General features: G+C 34.3%; 1 protein-coding gene across 1 annotated transcript in view; it reads right to left on the reverse strand.

Annotated features, from left to right (window-relative positions):
• The window catches only part of VPS13B (vacuolar protein sorting 13 homolog B), an 823,218-nt gene that overhangs the window by 146,032 nt on the left and 662,079 nt on the right, over nt 1-15,107 (reverse strand). The window contains exons 36-37 of the mRNA XM_032247702.1: nt 14,700-15,107; nt 1,342-1,544 (exon numbers count right to left, since the gene is read on the reverse strand). Of these exons, the coding sequence (XP_032103593.1) occupies nt 1,342-1,544; nt 14,700-15,107 (611 nt within the window). The remainder of the gene's footprint in view (nt 1-1,341; nt 1,545-14,699) is intronic.

Genomic DNA, 15,107 nt, shown 5'->3' on the forward strand with positions numbered 1-15,107 from the left:
AAGAGAAGAGAAGAGAAGAGAAGAGAAGAGAAGAGAAGAGAAGAGAAAGAAAGGAAAAGAAAAGAAAAGAAAAGAAAATTCATGTTTAATGTCTTTATTATTGTGCAATAATTTATTTTAATTTTCTATCACTGTGAATCTTTCAAGGATTTTGGATTTGTGTCAAGTTTAGAGTGGCATCAAGGTACATAAAGATTAGATTAAAATACATTCAAATAAAAATAAGAAATAAGTTGGATGTCTTCAACATTCTATACTTGGCTGCTAAGACAAATGCATTAAGAGGTTGCAATGTGACTAATTTATCAAGAGTTGAAATCAGGTATCATAACATGTAAAATACTTAATATAAGAAATTGGTTCTTATTTATTGCTAGTGACACTGTACTTGCAACAGAGTGACTACTTTGTATTAATAGTTAGAAAAGTCTACAGTCTGGACAACATAGACCTCATCTCTGAGAAAAAATAAAAACAAAACACTGGCTGAGTGGTGGTACACAGTTCTAGCTACTCAGGAGGCTGATGCAAGAGGATCACTTTAGCCCGGGAGATTGAGGCTACAGTGAGCTATTATCGTACCACTGTACTCCAGCCTGGGTGATAGAGCAAGACCCTGTCTCAAAAAAAAAAAAGTCTACACATTAAAAAAAAAAATTGACCCAGCAATTCTACTCCTAATTATATATCTAAGAGAAACGAAAATGTATGTCCACACAAAAAGTCATACACAAATGTTCATGGCAGCATTATTCATAGCAGCCAAAAGTGGAAAGAACCCAAATGTCTATCAATTGATGAATGAATACATAAGATATGGTATATCCATATAATGGATTATTATTTGCCATAAAAAGGAATAAAATATTGACACTTGGTAAACATGGATGAACTGTGAAAACACGCTAAGTGAAAGAAGTCATTCACAAAAGACCATAGGTTATATGATTCTATCTACATGAAATGTCAAGAGTAGGCAAATACATGAAGATAGAAAGTAGATTAGTGATTTCCTAGGCCTGATGAAGGGGTTAGAGGGTAATGGTAAGTGACTGCTAATGGATATGTGTTTTTTGTTGGTGGTAATGAAAATGTTATGAAATTGATTGTGGTAATGATTGTGCAACTCCGTGAATATGCTAAAAAACATTGAATTGTATACTTTAAATAGGTAGATTGCCTGGTATATGAATTATATCTCAATAAATTTGTTGAAAATTTAATAAGTAGCAATCTGACAAATACCCTTTCTTACCACACAAAGATTTGAAATTTAGTGAAACAGTTCAAAAATGAACAAAGGCTAGTTAATAACCTATGGTAGGCCCAATACCCACAGACCTGTAGCAGACCTCCTCTTAAGTCAATGGATATTTTTGGTATGGATTGTTCTGGGCCTGGATTGCCACTGTGTTTACACCATTTAGCTTCCAGATTGGCAGTAGCACAACACGGTCCTATCAGAATGCGACTTCTTTCTTTGAGGCTTGTTTTAAGGAGAAAATCATTTATACTGAGTAGAAATGATGAACCAAAAATTATGCCTGAAAAAAAAAAAAGAAATAGAGAAGAGTATATAATTCATCCTTACCAAACAAATGTTTGGGAAGGAACTATCTGTATTTTTTAAGATTATTAATTCATCCTTTGTCAGAGTCTTCTTGCTCAGTTGGCGGTCCACCACAGTTCCATGCCATTTATATAGAGTTCTAGTTACGAAGCAGGTATACCTCATTCACATTCCTAACAAAGTAATATTTGCCAAAACATTATGACTTTTTCCATGTGTGAGCATTTTAAATTTTATGAGTAGAGACATTTTCATTAAATTGTGCAAGTTTTTCAAACAACTACATTAAGAATAAGAACAGCTGCTTCATTTGTCTATTGTTAACATGATGGGAAAGGGTAATTTTTCTGTGATTTCCTACAGTAACAGAGTACAGTGTATTACTCCACTAGACACTTAAGTTTTTTACCAGCCCATGTTAAAATTCAAAACAATCAAAATATGTAACATGTGTTTTCGAAAAATTTTAGTTTAATCCAAACTTCACACATCATAACCACTTGAAGTTTACAAAGTCTTAAAAACAGATAGTGGCAGGTTAGATTTATGAGAAAAACTATATGCTATAGTTCAAAGTAAATATACCCAGAAAAGGAATACACTTTAAAATGTAGGTTTTCTTTTGAACTTAAAATAGGAATGTAGATCAAAACCTTTTCATAAAACCAATGGCACATTTTAAGATATTTAGATGCAAAGTTAGAGTGGTGAGTTAACTTTCCGCCCAAGGAGCTCATATTCTAAATTGTCATAGTGAATATTGAATTTCACCAGACCACGTTTGTAATGCCCATGGCTTATTTTTCTAATGATATTTGATCCCTAAAAAGACTAAAGATTAAAAAACACCTTAGGCCCATAGTATACACATGTTTCAAAGTACAGTAACCATATTGACTTCTCAATTCTGTGGAGACTTGCAAATTTCATATATGTTGTATATTCCTACTGCAGAAATAAGATATTCAATCTCTAATCCTCCACAGAAGGCAGCACACCCACAAAAGCATTAGAGATAAGACTTTTGTTTAAAAATAATCATGGTGGAAATCAATTTCTTAAAAATTTTCATCAAATTGTGAAACTGAAACTACTGTTTCATTTACAATTATCCTGATTCGAAGCTTTCACTTAGCCTAAATAAACATATATTATAAGCCAAAAAAAAAACACTCCAGAAAATAAAAGAAACAGGCCCCAAAATACCCAGAAATTAAAAAAAAAAATCTTTATGAACAGAGTCCATAACATAAGCCATAATTTTCTGACTTAACAGCACTACTTTTCTAAAATATTTAAAACTTCTAAAAGTATTTACTAAATGAAATATATCTATTCATCATCCAGAAATTTGTCATAAAGGAATAAAAGTATAGCCTTAATTCACTGTAATTATTTAATAAACAGGCATTAACAGAATGTCAGGATTTCAAATACACATATCTTTGTATAACCCCATATTGACATACTTAATTATCTGGTGGTAATATTAATGTGATAGTCATATTGAATCCTTGTACCAAAGGCCTCCTAGGTTGCTTATCTTATTTAATGGTTATCATTATCTATTCAGGCACCCAGATTGAAAAATTTCAGGCCCTCTTTGAAGGCTCTTATTTCCTTTGACAAATTTCCAAAGCTTATCAATTTCTATTTCATTCTCTCCAATTCCATTATTTTAAAACATCAAAGAAGGGACATCTGAATAATGTGAGTAACTCAGAGCAAAGATCATACCATCTTCAAGCTCAAGTAGTGACCATGCTGGAGGCAAAGACCAGGTTATTCAGTGTAGTCCTAGGCACAACAGCAGCTATTCAGGACATGTTCCATTGAACTGAATTGACAGTTTAGAATCGGATCCTATTTTTCAGGCTGTCTCAACATGTTTCTTAATTGGTAGACAGGAAATAAAAGAGCTTACATCTTTGGTTTCATTTTGTACCACTGTAACATAACAAGTCTGGATAGAAGAGATCTAGAAATCATCTACTCCAGGTCCCCTCACTTTGAAAAAAAAAAAAAAAAAAAAAAAAAAAAAAATCTTTCTTTTTTGAAAAAAATTTGGGCCTTCCTAAAAATTGCAAAAACATACTGTGTAACGTTCCTGTATGCCCTTCACCAAGCTATGTAACTTTAGTACAAATACTGAAATCAGAAAATCCAAATCAATGTAATACTTTTAAATAATCTATACATCTTTTTAAAATTTTGCCATTTTCCCCACTACTTTCCTCTTTCTGGTCTAGGATTCAACCCAGGATCCCTACTGGATTTAGTCATCAAAACTTCTTAGTCTTCTTGAATCTGCGACAGATCACCCAGCTTTGTCTTTCATGACCTTGATACTTACATATTACTACACACATACACCTAGGGCCACAGAGACTACTCAGACTTCATGTAACTAGATATTTATACATTCAACAACCTGGCATAAATGGCAACAGAAAGTGAGTTAAGGCATGTGTTTTTCTTAGGGGGACAAATGCACTGTTGGACAAAATGCCTACAAGTAAAAATTATAAAGAACTACCTTCTCAACATTGGAACACTGGAGAAGGCCTGAATAATTTTGCAAAGTTCTCTGTGTGTTTGTGTTTACAGCAAATAAGACAAAATGTTTATATTTGTTCTAGCTCATGAGTATACAGGCATTTGATGAATCGCCCTCTACATTTTCTCTACTTGTATTTTCTCCCTAAACTTCCAAAGATAATAAAGAAAAACTTTTCAAAAATATGATTCAAAAGTTTGGGATTTAAAATTATCGCTTATACTTTAAAAGCATGAATATTATTAAAGTTACCTAATTGCTGATCAGGTCATTTTTAAAAATTTTAAATTCTGAAAAAATTTTAGGCTTTCAGCAAACTTGACATCCTTCTCCCAGCTTCTCAATGTTAGTAAGTTACATAAAATCAGATTATGATTCTCAAAAACCAGTAAATTGGCAGTGATACAAGACTACTAATTTTAAAACCTTTTCTCCTTTTCACCAGTTTCTCCTCCAATGTCCTTTTTCTGTTCCAGGAACCCACTCAGGATCCCATGTCACATTTAGCAATTATGTGATCAAGTCACTTTGACCAAGTATGCAGTATGGCTTCTTCCCTCTACCTCCTTTCCTTCAAAAGAATCACATTTAGCAATTATGTGATCAAGTCACTTTGACCAAGTATGCAGTATGGCTTCTTCCCTCTACCTCCTTTCCTTCAAAAGAATGCTTTTCTGCTGAATTTTTCTGTTGAATTTTTTCAAAAATCTATGTTTATCTTTTAAGTTTTAGCAAACTAATTGCAGATATTTAATTAAACTAAATGAAGTGTAGCAACATTGAGAAATAATTTCAGAAACAACTGGCGTGATGAACAGAACCAATCATGCTTTGTTTGAATACTTTGAGCATAAAATTTTACTTCAAGGAACAAGTGGTTTCATGATCTTTCAAATACTCCTTCAGAAGACTAATAAATGCAAACCACTTCTTTTGAAAAATGTTTACGAAGTGCTGCCAGCTCCATATTGTCAGTATCTACTAGACCCTTAGCAAGGCTCCTACTTTCTACATGCTGACTAAGCAAAATGCAATCTAAATCAAGCTTCTATATATCATTACAAAGAGTAGTCAATGATGACATTGCTAGCAAAGCCCATCCAGGTAATTTTTTATCCGGCTGTAAGTAATCTAAGGCTACTAGAAAATCAGCAAGCATGTGTTAGATACATCCAGAAGCTGATCTGCATAACAGTGAAGCATCAGGAAACCTCAGAATGTGAAAATGACAACATTTTGTAAGTATTGTCTATGAAGACATAACCAATCCCTCAAAAATAAAGTCTTCCATTCCTTCATCCAAGTATGTTGAAGCAAATAAAAATGGCAATTGTGTGCTCTAACCACGAAAAAAACGTGTTTCCCCCAACTTGATCAGAATCTGTAAGTTAATCAGATCATATTTAATTATATTTAATTCTGTAATAAGCCTACACACACACACACACACACACACACACACACGTAGTACCTGTTAATATAGTAAACTAAAATACAAGAAGAAATGATATATGGGACAAAACATAACAAAACCAGTCAGAGAACTACATGGACACTGACATTTAAGCTGTAAAAGGTACCAGTATTCCCCAACAAATGAACTTAAAGGTCTAGTGATCAAAATAATAGACCAAATGGGTGGCCAGCCTACTAACATGTTTCCCTTCTCAAAGCACCTGATGACTTCTCATAGGTGAGATTTCCATTTCCCAGGGACTATGACTTAGTCACTACCGTTGAGTAAAAGCTGGGACCCCCTAGTTTAATTCAAACCTTTTTATTTGGACATAAGAAAATGGAAAAACAAATAGCTGGAAGAGGAGTTTTTTCTTTCCCATAAAGAAAGGCAGAATTTGTTATGAAAGATGAAATGTCTACTGAGTTGGCTACTCACACATGGTCATTGTCTGGGAAAGGTATTTTTTATGAAATGCTTTAGAACTCTAGGATTCTGGAAAAACAAAAACTAAAAATACCAAAGGGTGATGGTGGATATGCTTTGCCTCTTTTTTTCCGGCCAATCTGCCACCATGCTCACTGTTTTTACAGTTGTGTTAGTTTATTAGAAAAATAAAACTTGATTGGATCATGTGGCTATGTTAAAAAAAAAAAACTGGCAGATCTGACTGTACATACTGGAAAGTGTATGACAAGCTTCTTACACAGGAAAGAATAGCAGCAAATACATACTTGAAAAGTTTCTGGGATGAATACAGTAGCTGGTTAATTGAATTATGCAAGGAAACTAATGCAGAATCAATTTTTTTTTTAAAGTAAGTCACATGGATGGAAAAATTGGTATAAACTTACTCAAATAATGTTGAAAACAACATGACTTGCTAAGTAATTGACTGCAATGCCTTAGAAAATGGTTTTGATCTATCTACATAATCCAGGTTTTGAAAGATTGATATAACAGAAAGGCCAGCAGCCAGGAGATGTGTGTTATAATTTCAGCTCCACCATGGTATCCCTGGGCAAACTGCTTAACCTCTCCATTCTCTACTCAATGAAGAAGTTAAGACCAGCTCCGTGTACTTCAACCCAAGGGTCCTTAACACTTAGTGGGTCCCACATAGTAATGGTGATCTGTAAGTGATTTTTAGTATTCCTAGGAGCCTAAAAGAAATGATGAATTTGTCTGAGACTAGGTTGTAGAGGTGTTCTAAAGTTTTGTTTGTTTTGGTTACAACTATATCAGGTTGGTATAGTTAGCTATCTAATACCAAATACAATGTGTCTGGACCATGAGGTCAATGGCAGAAAAAGATAATAAAGGTTAGTGATAAAAAAAAAAAGGATGACCTTTAAGGTAATTTTCAGCTGTGATATTTAATAATCTATGACCTCCATATTCATGTGGTCTGATTTCAGGGAAAGGAGTATATAAAAAGACCAGTATTTACTCAGCACTTAATTTGTGCCAAGCAATGTGCCAGGTACTCTGCATACTTTAAGTCACCGAATCCTCTCAAAGTCTATGATTTAAATATTTTTGCCTTCATATGGGAAATGCACTACAGAGTGACTTTTGATACAACAAACTGGTCAGTAAGTAGCAGGGCTGGGATGCAGATTCTGTCTGCCTCTTTTCAGCACCATGTTGCTTTATACAAACTACTGCTATTAGTTCTTAGTAATTTCATTTTTCCAGTTGGTAACTGGGTTGTAAATAAATGCTTTTCCCTGTCCTCAGTTCTCTTGCACAGCCTCAGTGGGTTATGTCAACACAGCTAACAAGTCCAGTGGACCAACCAGGGAGTAAAAGAACATCTAAGATATGTTGTCAGTTACTCATCACTGTCAGGGTTGCTTTGCTAGAAGCTTTCCTAGCGAACAGCCTACTGGCTTAGATGGGCAAGGGGGCAATTTGCTGTGACCACAGGCAAAACTAAATGCTGTCATAAATTCAGTCGAGTGGGGGATAGAGATTTACTTCTAATCTTTTATTTTCCACAGTCTGTGGGCTGGGGCCACAATACTTGTCCATTTCACTTAATATTAAACTAATAAGGGCTATCATTAGGATGCAAAGGAGAGGCTATTAAGAAAAAAGTCTCTAGTACTTAATTATTAGGGCTGGAAACTTTCTTCTCCAATAACATTTTATACAATGAGATAGCAGCATGTTGATCGACAGCATTTTTGTTATCTCAAAGGCCCTTTTTTTAATCCTTCCCAAGAAACACAATGCTTTAATATGTGTATATGTAAAACCTGTATCAGTTGTTTTTTCCAAATGTGTTAATAAATCCAGAGAAAAGGTTCTTTATCATATGAAGCAGACAAAAGAAAAAGCACTGATTTTTCTTTTCTAGAGTACATGGGACACACAAGGTCCAATGTAACGGGACACAATTCTAAAACAAATACCCTGAGGCCAGCAGTTTTCTAGCAAAGAGTCTAGATTAAGTTTGGAATTTGGTAACTAAAACCAATAACGAGAAATGACTAATTTGGCTAAAGATAAGATTTGAAGGTGAATTTACATGGAAGACTATAATGACTACACAGGATTTCTCATTAGAAGGGAGCAGAGTCTTACGAAGATTTCATATTCCCCAAGAGAACCATATTTACACAATTAACAATTCTTTTGTTGGGAAAAAGCTTTTCATTATTGCATGTGGACACATGTGGGCTGTGTAAAAATACAAGGGATGTGTAACACACGGTAAACAGAAAGTAATGATCTTAAACAGGCCAAATCCTTGAACTCGTCATTAATAAATGTCTCTCTTGCATTCAGCTACCCCGGCTGCTGGGAGCCTGTTTTCTTCAAGTACTTCAAACACTGAAATCCAGGAACATTTATTATTTTAATCCATTACAGGCAGTGCTTGATTTAACTTTATTGGTTGCGGTGGTGGTGGTGGTGGTTATAAGTGGGGGTACAGCAATGTTCTTTTACACATCATTTCAAAAGGGCTTAATTATATTTTATAGTTTGGGCCAGGAATTCTGCTTGTTTTTTTGTCTAACAAGGTTCAAATGGAGTTCAGGTCAGTGATGAATCAGAAGAAAAAGTCAGAGATGGTTATCTCTCTAAAATGAGCTCATCTCCCTCTACGAAAGGCTGGGCAGGTACATCATGTTCACTACCCCACAGCACATGAGATCGCTCTGATATCCTAAGTTTGCTGCTTATTAGATAACTTTTATTTTTATGCAGCTTTGAAATACATACACTAGAAACTCAACTTAATGGATATCTTCTATATCTCTGAGGTTACTATCCTATGTATTTTAAAGGCTTTCCTTTGGAATCTAAAACAGCTATTGCAACCACATAACACTCAAACAAAAAATGTACATAAAGAACATTTTAAGAGATGTACAAGCTCTTTATCACAGGACAATGAATATCTATCCCAAAATAAAAGATGTAAAATATTGTATTTACATAATTTGGCTAAACAAAACATTAAATGACTATGTAAATACAGCTGAGCAGCACAAATCTACTAGTGTTTTTTAACAATGTCAAACAGTCATAATTTTTAATCTCTCTTCTTGAGGGTGTGAAAAAGATCTTTTCTAAGGTAGTGGTAATTAATAATGTCTAGTCTAGTCACATAACAGTTATAGCAAAGATAATACAATTTGTATGTTGAGATGTCTTCTCCACTGCATATAATTTCTAAGAGGAGGACAGGAGAATTATAGTATCTAATACATTTATGGTTTTTATTCTCATCATATTAGAAAAATGAGATGGGATATTATTTTGAAAAACGTTAAGATAATTTTACTTGTTCTACTTATTTCCCATCCAATTTTTAGAAATTCCTCTTCTATTTTTTGTTGAATGCCTCAAGGTTCACCAGGATATACAAAAATATATCATAGTCAAAAATTATCAGTAATCTACAGGTAATTTAAGGGTAAAAAAAGAAATACATGTCAGTTTATCAGTAGCAACTTTGAACCTTGTTATAAAGTAATAGGGGGGAATCTGATCAGTATTAATAGTGGTACTCAGTCCTGGGAGGGGGAGGTGTCATGTTTCATGGACTCTACGCCATCTGTTCTTCCCGCCTACATTTTACTTCTGCAAAACTATAAATGCACCTCTACCTCAGGGACTATAGAAAGGCATTAGAATTCTTCTGCTTTTCATTATCACAAGATTCAGTAACTCATTTCATTGTCAAGATAATCCCCTTTTACTCTTTCTTTTGCACTTGTGGGGTATGCCAAAATGACAAATAAAATCCCAGATGTTACAGAGCCAATGAGGTCTCCACCTTTCCCTGAGTGTTGGGTTTAAGCTACTTGGGACATAGTGTCAAAAATGACAGGACCCTGATGCCCACACCCAATATTCACTAAGAGTTGTTAGTGATTTGTGTAGCTGTCTACAAGCTGTACTTCCACTTCAATCCTCAGTGGCTGCTTAAAAGTTAAGTTTGTCCTCTGGCTTTAACTGTCCAAGAACTCACTTCCTATTGTTCAGGCATTGGACAGAGATGTTATTTCTTTCTAAAAGTAACAAAAGACTTTGGGATGTTGTCATTGGCTGGTTATTGCATGTTGTAATTGGCTGGTTATTGCATGATATTATTTTAGGTAGTCATATTTAATTTAATGTTTTATTTCCCCTTAGGCTAACTTGCATCTCTGCAGTATCCAAAGGTTATGACAACGCTTTATAAGATTTTCCTTAGGAAATCCAGTTAACTATAGAATGAAAAGCTAGAGCTCTACTTTTTATCAATTAATGACCTGGTTTCACTTTTCAATACATGAAAAGGAACTTTAGGTTCTTTACATGTTATTGGTCCTGAATTCAGTGACTGTTAGAAGAGACATTTTGCGTATGTGAAAAATAATGTGGCATGCTTTCTCTCTCTACTTTTGTTTATTCAAAAAGATAAGTACATCTGGATGACAGAGGCTGGGGTAGTGAAAGTTACATAAGCCATAGCCCTTTGACTAGCAGGAGTTCAACTCACTGTTTTTGGCTTGGGTGGAAAGTCACCCAAGTCCTTATGGCAGGGGATCTGTCTAAATTCTTCTGAATTCTGACTAAAATGCCAGCCAAGATGACCTTATTACGGTTCTTCCCCCAATCTTTTGTTTCATCTAACTCGCTCATGTTCTATTTTCCTTTTCCTTATCTACATACACAGAGGCTGCCAATCTAAGTGCCCCCAAGAAAGAGCAAGGCAGCCTAAAGTACAGCTATTTCACAGCTCTGAACTGTGTTCGCTTGTCAAAATCTAAGGAGTGCCGCCCAAATAGAGCCATAATTTACTCTGACAAGGGGAGCTAAAGTCTGTAGCTCACTCTCCACCCTGCCTCTGGAAAGTGCTACACTGCCAGTTCACAATTTATAGCTATATACTTCAAATGGCAAAAAAGATTGTGTTGTATGTACATGTAAGGGAAAGCTTTTATTTTATTTTTTAAGAAAATACTATAGAATGGGATAAATTTAATGAATAGCAAAAGAAATATTATCTGCTTTAAAATATTTTAAAATATAATTTCTAAAGGATATGTACTTTTAATACAATCATAGGATTTTCAGCTGTATTATATACCAACTTTAAAAATATAGGCATTACATCTACTGAAATCAGAACTTTTGGGTCATTTTACCAAAGATTCATGAGATAACATAAGTATTCTAACAGAAGTAAGGGTTTGGTTATTGTAAGTCACTGCTACACCAGTATCTGCAGAGTAGAATTAAAAAAAAAAAAATCAAATCCCATGAAACTCCCATAGTTTAGGGTCAAAGAATAATGCAGGAGGCTAAGAAGAACTAGTAGATATTTTTTGTAAAGTAGAAAATATTGAACCATTTTGCTTCATTCCAAGTAATAATTCCTTTAACTGCTTCAGTCAATCATTTATAAATATTTAGTTTTAAAAATCAGTAAATAAATATGAAAGCACAGATTATTTAAATGTATTGAGAATGTTCAGGGGAGAAAAATTAACTTATGTCTTTCGATCATATTATTTCCTTTCGCATACACTTCCAGTAAGCTTATGACAGTTTAGATGATAAAAAAATATAATCATTAGGTGAACTCAAATATTTTTCTACCTTTGAAAAATAAGAAAACATACCTAAAACACATTCTCAATGGTGTTTCTCTAGATATTACTTAGCACATAAGATTCCTCTAGCATTACAAATCTATTTCGGCTCCTAAATTAAAACTCATCTGGAAAGGACTGTTTTACCCTGTTTATATAACACTGTCACATAAAGAGTGTTAAAAAAATACTTCACTAAAAATAGCTTGCGTAAGTTAGGGATTAGTTTCTGCTGCTATAATTGTTCCTTTGTAGTTTTTTCCATGATGTTTTTGCACAGTGTTTTTGACTGTGTTTATTAAAGTCAGCACATCAAAAAGGATCAAAGAGAAAGTGAGTGAGAACCAAAGAAACCCCAAGTGTGTTGTCTCATTGGGGAGTTATGCAGATTCGCATAAACAAGTGCAAATTGTTGAGGTTTTAATGAAAATTTTCTACAATTATTTTATCTGAAGTCATTCTATACAATAACATCTGTACAGCAGATGGCTATACTGTACCAAGGCAATGCTCCTTTTTCTTTCTGTTTAATAGTACATCTGAGATGACTACTTTTGTCACTGTGCTCAATTTGGTTCAGCAAATAATTTTGAAAAGTGCAGCTGCTGCAGATGGTCACAACAGTTATATAAACTGTAAAATCAAAGACACAGTTAGGCATTTCTGTATTAGATTCAAACTATAAAAATCTGACATTAACTTCATTGAGCTCAAAAATATACTACAGTATAAAAAATTTCAGTTGAATGTAGAACAATGTCACTTGAAAACTACAAAAAGAAATATGACTACTGGTAGGGTGCTTTTATGTGAGTATATTTGCTTTTTGGTGGTGGATAGTTTTTTACCACTTACCAAAATTATACTTTGAATATATGTTTGCATATATTTTATCCAAATTGCAAAGCATGAATTTTTAAGACATTTGACTACAAAATGAAATTAATGTTCAAAGCTTAAATTATGTTTTATTATAAAAATACAGTTAAAATAATTTTTTTGAAAAAATATGTACCAATCTCTTAATCACAATTTCCCGAGAAATCAGTCCTTATAACTAGAAGTTAATATAGTCTAATTTCATGTAATTACAGTTTATTATTATTTTGCTACACTTGTTATCATCCTAAACTGTTTGAGTATGCATAAAGAAAAAACTGCAGTAAAAATATATTTTGGTGTTCATTATAGTCTCATAACAAAATTGTTCCTATTAAGTAGCTAACCTCAACTGAGATTTGATTTGATGCAAATAATTACTTTAAAATATTTGCTGGACCCTGCATGTTAGAGCTGTATAAAGCATGTTTAGTCAAAGCTATAGTTGCCATTTTTGTGTTTAACTAGATTTAAGAACATAATTGTAAAAGGATTAAGGGTATGTTGTTTTTCCTATATAAAGGGGAAAAAAACAAGTTCCAAAACTAGAGTTTACTAATTCATACAGCTTAGTGAGAGAAGGGTTTCTTAATATTGTAGAGATGTTTACGAAAGACAGACATCATTAAACACGGATAAAATATGAGTATCAAATGAATAACAAAGCAATGAGGATGAAAAAAAAAAGGACCTGGAAGTGAGTACAGTATGTTTAAATTCTTCCATTTTGTTTGAGTCTTAACCTTTCCCTGCTATGACTGAGGGACAATTGGAAAGGCATGGGAATAGGCCCAGTGTTGTCTGGGTTGCAGTTTATTTGTGGATACATCAGATACTTCAGTATTTCATAGTCTTTCATGTCCCATGGACCTTACCTTTTTCACTCACAACTTTTAAGACAATTAAAAAAAAAACAAAACACAGAGCTTTTAGTTGGCTTGGTCACAAATATTTCTGGTGAGAAAGAAATAAATCATCCGTTTTGGCCTAAAATTCACACTTCTCAGCTATAAAACTTTTCCTTTCAACTACTGAGCCCAAACTGGCTATATGGAACTAAGTTACAGTTAGTCTGCAGCTGCCATTTAATTACTTTTTGATAAGCAACTAAGTTGCATATAAGGATTTACTTTATCCCCTACACTATCCCCAATCCCCTATTTCCCTCCACAAATTAAAGTGGGAAAAGATATGGTTCCCTTTTGCTACATTTACTTCCAGAGCAAAATTTCTGGCCTTATGCCCTGAAATTTTACAGTAGCAGTTTCTGTGATTGAAAACTGTTATTTCCCACCTGTGTCTTGCCTTTCCTCTTCCCCTCCTCACAATCCTTCTGCCCACTCTTTTTGAAAAAGTATGTAAGAATTTAGTCATGGTAACAGAAGAGGCAAATGTAGATGTCACTGCTGGTTGATTTCTCACCTCTCCTCTCATCGATGACATTCAGTTTGCAGGATCTGTCCCTCCCTTTGCTAGGCTAGGCACAGAAGCACAGCTTTGCCTTGCCAGGTGTTGTTGCCTGATAAAATGCCTCAATAGCATTCTTACAAAGTTGAATCCTGGCTTCTGTTATACTTTGTGTAGCATATCTGCCACCAAAGCAACTTTTCTTTTTTAAGTAAACAGTTACCAGTGACTTAATGCTGTGCCTCAGAATCACCTGTGGGGCTCGTTGAAGCACAGATTTCAGGGCTCCATGCCCAGAGTTTTGGATTCAGTAAGTCATGGGTGGGGTCTGAGAATTAACAATTTCCCAGGTGATCCTGATGCTGCTAGTCCTGAGATCACACTTTGAGAACCACTATTCTAATGGTTCACAAAACTTATATACTGTTGTTCCACTATAGCTGTTTTAGGTAAAAGGAAATTTAGCAATTAACAGTTTTCAAGACACCCGTAAGAACATGCCTCAAGAGGAGGATAGAAACATTTCTGTTCAGACATTGAAATATCTATACTTAAAGGATTTGTTCTAAAATTATATCTAAAAATAAGGTCACAAAACAGAAGTGTCCTCATCTCTAATGGCCTTTACAACTTTTAACTTCTACATAATATAAATCTTGAAAATGATGCATTTTCAGATGTTAACAAATCATATTGCTTGTCCTGTCTCCCCCCCTCCCCTTTTCTGTGACTTACCAGGTACTTTTTGTGCTGCTTTGACACTAAGGTTTCCACTGAGGTTTGAAAGAGATGCTAACAGGCATGGTTTACTAGCATGGGGGACAGTTTCCATGGAGATCACAATCTGAGTAGTTTGAACAGAAATTTTTTGAAAGCAGGAAACAGCTCTCCACATGTTTTCCTGAACTGAAATCTTTTGTACTCCATCACCATAAACTTTGGGTTTAGACAACTTTCCACGGTAATATTTGGAGACTGGAAGATCATCCTTATTCGCCATGGTGTTGGGCAGGGCTGAAGTCTCTTCACTATGTGCTGAACTGTGCGCATTTTTAATCTTCTTTAAAAAGAGGTTTATCTGATCCAGTTTGGTGAAACTCAGGTTTGCTTTCAAAGGCTTTGATATATCCAAATTGATATCTG

Source organism: Sapajus apella, unplaced genomic scaffold, assembly GCF_009761245.1.
Source record: "Sapajus apella isolate SASKATOON/1434 unplaced genomic scaffold, GSC_monkey_1.0 scaffold3, whole genome shotgun sequence".
Lineage (NCBI taxonomy): Eukaryota > Metazoa > Chordata > Mammalia > Primates > Cebidae > Sapajus > Sapajus apella.